Genomic DNA, 6,000 nt, shown 5'->3' with positions numbered 1-6,000 from the left:
AGGATAGGATTAGATACACGGCTCAGCAGACAGTATCACACAGGATAGGAATAGATACACGGCTCAGCAGTCAGTATCACACAGGAAAGGATTAGATACACGGCTCAGCAGTCAGTATCACACAGGATAGGAATAGATACACGGCTCAGCAGACAGTATCACCCAGGATATGATTAGATACACAGCTCAGCAGACAGTATCACACAGGATAGAATTAGATACACAGCTCAGCAGTCAGTATCACACAGGATAGGAATAGATACACAGCTCAGCAGTCAGTATCACACAGGATAGGATTAGATACACGGCTCAGCAGTCAGTATCACACAGGATAGGAATAGATACACGGCTCAGCAGACAGTATCACACAGGATATGATTAGATACACAGCTCAGCAGACAGTATCACACAGGATAGAATTAGATACACAGCTCAGCAGTCAGTATCACACAGGATAGGAATAGATACACAGCTCAGCAGACAGTATCACACAGGATAGGAATAGATACACGGCTCAGCAGACAGTATCACACAGGATAGGATTAGATACACGGCTCAGCAGTCAGTATCACACAGGATAGGATTAGATACACGGCTCAGCAGACAATATCACACAGGATAGGATTAGATACACAGTTCAGCAGTCAGTATCACACATGATAGGATTAGATACACGGCTCAGCAGACAGTATCACACAGGATAGGATTAGATACACGGCTCAGCACACAGTATCACACAGGATAGGATTAGATACACGGCTCAGCAGTCAGTATCACACAGGATAGGATTAGATACACAGCTCAGCAGTCAGTATCACACAGGATAGGATTAGATACACGGCTTAGCAGACAGGATCACACAGGATAGGATTAGATACATGGCTCAGCACACAGTATCACACAGGATAGAATTAGATACACAGCTCAGCAGACAGTATCACACAGGATAGGATTAGATACACGGCTCAGCACACAGTATCACACAGGATAGGAATAGATACACGGCTCAGCAGACAGTATCACACAGGATATGATTAGATACACAGCTCAGCAGACAGTATCACACAGGATAGAATTAGATACACAGCTCAGCAGTCAGTATCACACAGGATAGGAATAGATACACAGCTCAGCAGACAGTATCACACAGGATAGGAATAGATACACGGCTCAGCAGACAGTATCACACAGGATAGGATTAGATACACGGCTCAGCAGTCAGTATCACACAGGATAGGATTAGATACACGGCTCAGCAGACAATATCACACAGGATAGGATTAGATACACAGCTCAGCAGTCAGTATCACACATGATAGGATTAGATACACGGCTCAGCAGACAGTATCACACAGGATAGGATTAGATACACGGCTCAGCACACAGTATCACACAGGATAGGATTAGATACACGGCTCAGCAGTCAGTATCACACAGGATAGGATTAGATACACAGCTCAGCAGACAGTATCACACAGGATAGGATTAGATACACAGCTCAGCAGTCAGTATCACACAGGATAGGATTAGATACACGGCTTAGCAGACAGGATCACACAGGATAGGATTAGATACATGGCTCAGCACACAGTATCACACAGGATAGAATTAGATACACAGCTCAGCAGTCAGTATCACACAGGATAGGAATAGATACACAGCTCAGCAGACAGTATCACACAGGATATGATTAGATACACAGCTCAGCAGACAGTATCACACAGGATAGAATTAGATACACAGCTCAGCAGTCAGTATCACACAGGATAGGAATAGATACACAGCTCAGCAGTCAGTATCACACAGGATAGGATTAGATACACGGCTCAGCAGTCAGTATCACACAGGATAGGAATAGATACACGGCTCAGCAGACAGTATCACACAGGATATGATTAGATACACAGCTCAGCAGACAGTATCACACAGGATAGAATTAGATACACAGCTCAGCAGTCAGTATCACACAGGATAGGAATAGATACACAGCTCAGCAGACAGTATCACACAGGATAGGATTAGATACACGGCTCAGCAGACTGTATCACACAGGATAGGATTAGATACACGGCTCAGCAGACAGTATCACACAGGATAGGATTAGATACACGGCTCAGCAGTCAGTATCACACAGGATAGGATTAGATACACGGCTCAGCAGACAATATCACACAGGATAGGATTAGATACACGGCTCAGCAGTCAGTATCACACATGATAGGATTAGATACACGGCTCAGCAGACAGTATCACACAGGATAGGATTAGATACACGGCTCAGCACACAGTATCACACAGGATAGGATTAGATACACGGCTCAGCAGTCAGTATCACACAGGATAGGATTAGATACACAGCTCAGCAGTCAGTATCACACAGGATAGGATTAGATACACGGCTTAGCAGACAGGATCACACAGGATAGGATTAGATACATGGCTCAGCACACAGTATCACACAGGATAGGATTAGATACATGGCTCAGCATACAGCATTACACAGGATAGGATTAGATGCACCAAGTTAGCAGCACACGGAAATTCAGTGACATTACATGATGGAAGATGCAGTGCTGTGTGACATGGTGAGAGCATAGCTAGGGGATGGGGAAGTGAGGCTGTCTCTTTAAGAGTAGGTGGAGCCAAGTCAGAGAGGCAGAGGATGTAACTGAATGCAGTAAGAGGAGGAGGTGGCAGCAGCAAGAGAGGATCCCGCAGCTGAGTGCTGGGCACAGTGCAGACCTAGCGCCAGTCCATGTGCCACCTCCGGGCTGCATCGCATAGTGTGTAGAGGGGTCTCCGGCTTACAGTAGATTCCACTCAGAGCCCCCTCCTCTTACAATCTGTTGTCTCTCTTCAATCCTCTGGACACCTCCTTGTATCTGATGTCAGCGTCATGGACGCGGCTTCTGCACGTCACCTGCCGCTAGATAACGCAGTGGTGTAAGGCTCACAGAGGCAGCGGTGCAGGTCCGGCGCCCACCATGGGGTTCCTGCACCAGCTGCACCTTCTTCTCTGGAAGAACGTCTCCCTGAAGCGGAGAAGCCCGGTATGTAATGACATACTCTATTTATATAGCACCAACATATTCCGCAGCAATGGCAACCCCCTGGGACGGCAAGGGTTAACGCCGGCGGGCACACAATGCGTTAATTGCCCTAGACAGCTGGCAGGGCCTAGCGGGCTTCATGAATATGGAGTGCACATTCCTGATCTGTGCAGGGTGTCACACATCGGGCGGTGACCACCTACATGTGACTCTAGGCGACAAATGTCACCAGCTTCTACTGTACCTGCCATCTTGTTTGCCACCTGCCAGGAGGGGCTGTCATTAATATGTCTTCCCTGCATCTGTGACCTCTCTTCCCTTGCGCCCTGCCCTCTCTTCCCCTTGCGCCCTGCCCTCTCTTCCCCTTGCGCCCTGCCCTCTCTCCCCTTGCGCCCTGCCCTCTCTTCCCCTGCGCCCTGCCCTCTCTTCCCCTGCGCCCTGCCCTCTCTTCCCCTGCGCCCTGCCCTCTCTTCCCCTGCGCCCTGCCCTCTCTTCCCTTGCGCCCTGCCCTCTCTTCCCTTGTGCCCTGCCTTCCCTTCTGTCTTCTCTCCCCTTCCGCTCTGCCCTCTCTTCTCTGCCCTCTCTTCTCTTGCGCTCTGCCCTCTCTTCTCTTCTCTTCCGCTCTGCCCTCTCTTCTCTTTCGCTCTGCCCTCTCTTCCCTTCCGCTCTGCCCTCTCTTCCCTTCCGCTCTGCCCTCTCTTCCCTTCCGCTCTGCCCTCTCTTCCCTTCCGCTCTGCCCTCTCTTCTCTTCCGCTCTGCCCTCTCTTCTCTTCCGCTCTGCCCTCTCTTCCCTTCCGCTCTGCCCTCTCTTCCCTTCCGCTCTGCCCTCTCTTCTCTTCCGCTCTGCCCTCTCTTCTCTTCTCTTCCGCTCTGCCCTCTCTTCTCTTCCGCTCTGCCCTCTCTTCTCTTCCGCTCTGCCCTCTCTTCTCTTCCGCTCTGCCCTCTCTTCCCTTCCGCTCTGCCCTCTCTTCTCTTCTCTTCCGCTCTGCCCTCTCTTCTCTTCCGCTCTGCCCTCTCTTCTCTTTCGCTCTGCCCTCTCTTCTCTTTCGCTCTGCCCTCTCTTCCCTTCCGCTCTGCCCTCTCTTCCCTTCCGCTCTGCCCTCTCTTCTCTTCCGCTCTGCCCTCTCTTCTCTTCCGCTCTGCCCTCTCTTCTCTTTCGCTCTGCCCTCTCTTCTCTTTCGCTCTGCCCTCTCTTCCCTTCCGCTCTGCCCTCTCTTCCCTTCCGCTCTGCCCTCTCTTCCCTTCCGCTCTGCCCTCTCTTCCCTTCCGCTCTGCCCTCTCTTCCCTTCCGCTCTGCCCTCTCTTCTCTTCCGCTCTGCCCTCTCTTCTCTTCCGCTCTGCCCTCTCTTCTCTTCCGCTCTGCCCTCTCTTCTCTTCCGCTCTGCCCTCTCTTCCCTTCCGCTCTGCCCTCTCTTCCCTTCCGCTCTGCCCTCTCTTCCCTTCCGCTCTGCCCTCTCTTCCCTTCCGCTCTGCCCTCTCTTCCCTTCCGCTCTGCCCTCTCTTCCCTTCCGCTCTGCCCTCTCTTTCCTTCCCCCTCTGCCATCTGCCCTCTCTTCTCTTGCACTCTCTGTACCCATGCCCTCTGCCCTCTCTTTCCTTCCCCTCTGCCCTCTCTTTCCTTCCCCTCTGCCATCTGCCCTCTCTTCTCTTGCACTCTCCGTACCCATGCGCTCTGCCCTCTCTTCCCTTCCCTTCCCCTCTGCCCTCTCTTTCCTTCCCCTCTGCCCTCTCTTTCCTTCCCCTCTGCCATCTGCCCTCTCTTCTCTTGCACTCTCCGTACCCATGCGCTCTGCCCTCTCTTCCCTTCCCTTCCCCTCTGCCCTCTCTTCCCTTCCCCTCTGCCATCTGCCCTCTCTTCTCTTGCACTCTCTGTACCCATGCGCTCTGCCCTCTCTTCCCTTCCCTTCTGCCCTCTCTTCTCTTGCACCCTCTGTACCCATGCGCTCTGCCCTCTTTTCCCTTCCTTTCCCCTCTGCCCTCTCTTCTCTTGCACCCTCTGTACCCATGCGCTCTGCCCTCTCTACCCTTCCGCTCCATCTCTGTTGTCCACCTTTATATTCAGTCTGTGCTCTACTTGCACCTAATCCTTCTTCTCTGTTCTCAGTCTCTGGTATAGAGTTGATCTGTCTATTGCCTCAGCGACCTCTCTGTCTCTTACAAGCGTACTTTCTTTTACCCTGTAGTCTCTTGCTGTTTCGTGCATACAGTTTTCCACCATCTCCTACCTGTATATTCTCTTGCTGTCTGTCAGCTGTATATTTTCTAGCTATCTCTGCCTCCTGGGCTGTGTTCAGCTGTCTCTTTCCTTTCTGTTCTGTTTTCTTGCATGTATATTGTTCAGCAGCCTCTTTTCTTGCTCATCCCCTGCTGTCGGCACATTTTCCCCCTGGAAGGGTGAAAGATATAATCTCCATTGATTTAGATTTGGGGTGCAGCAGATATATGAATGGAGGTCAATGCGGCTGGTTGAATGTACGCAGCTGTGCGGCTACTCGCCAGCCGTAGGACTCTATCATTCCTCTCTGTTACCGTGCACAATCTGTTCATTGACCTGCATACGATCACCTATTTAGAGTCCAAGCTCCACAGGCATTTACGCCATCATGAAAAGCAGTGCAGTATTTGTGACTATATTGCCCTGATGGTCGTCTACTTTGTCTTGCTTGTCCATGTGGACTTGTATGTGTGTGGGTCGCTCATCACCTCGTCGGTAATAAATGGGGAAAACTCCCTTTTTCAATCATCTGATATATAGGGGTATATAAATTTACACTCTTGGCTGAAAATCATTTTAAAGGGAACCTGTCACCATTTTTTTATGTCTAAACTATCACCTTAATCGGTGCCTGTGATGAATTCCATAAAGGGGTATATAACCCCCTGAATCCCCCTGTATACCCTCCAAAAACCTTTTGGAATTTTCCCACGCTCTATGTAAAGCTTGACGTCC

At 50.6% G+C, this 6,000-nt stretch overlaps 1 protein-coding gene across 2 annotated transcripts in view; it reads left to right on the top strand.

The window, feature by feature from the left end:
• The first annotated feature begins 2,680 nt into the window (after positions 1-2,680).
• The window catches only part of ABCA2 (ATP binding cassette subfamily A member 2), an 84,370-nt gene continuing 81,050 nt past the window's right edge, over positions 2,681-6,000 (top strand). Inside the window, exon 1 of one of the 2 annotated variants that reach the window (XM_073556030.1) lies at positions 2,681-3,050. In XM_073556030.1, the coding sequence (XP_073412131.1) occupies positions 2,985-3,050 (66 nt within the window). In that variant the 5' untranslated portion in view covers positions 2,681-2,984. The remainder of the gene's footprint in view (positions 3,051-6,000) is intronic. The other variant, XM_073556031.1, reaches the window with a different exon arrangement.

This window comes from Dendrobates tinctorius, unplaced genomic scaffold, assembly GCF_039654945.1.
Source record: "Dendrobates tinctorius isolate UK_male_01 unplaced genomic scaffold, ASM3965494v1 ptg000231l, whole genome shotgun sequence".
In the NCBI taxonomy this organism is placed as follows: domain Eukaryota; kingdom Metazoa; phylum Chordata; class Amphibia; order Anura; family Dendrobatidae; genus Dendrobates; species Dendrobates tinctorius.
The sequence above is the reverse complement of the archived record's forward strand: the minus strand, read 5'-3'. Positions and strand labels throughout refer to the sequence as shown.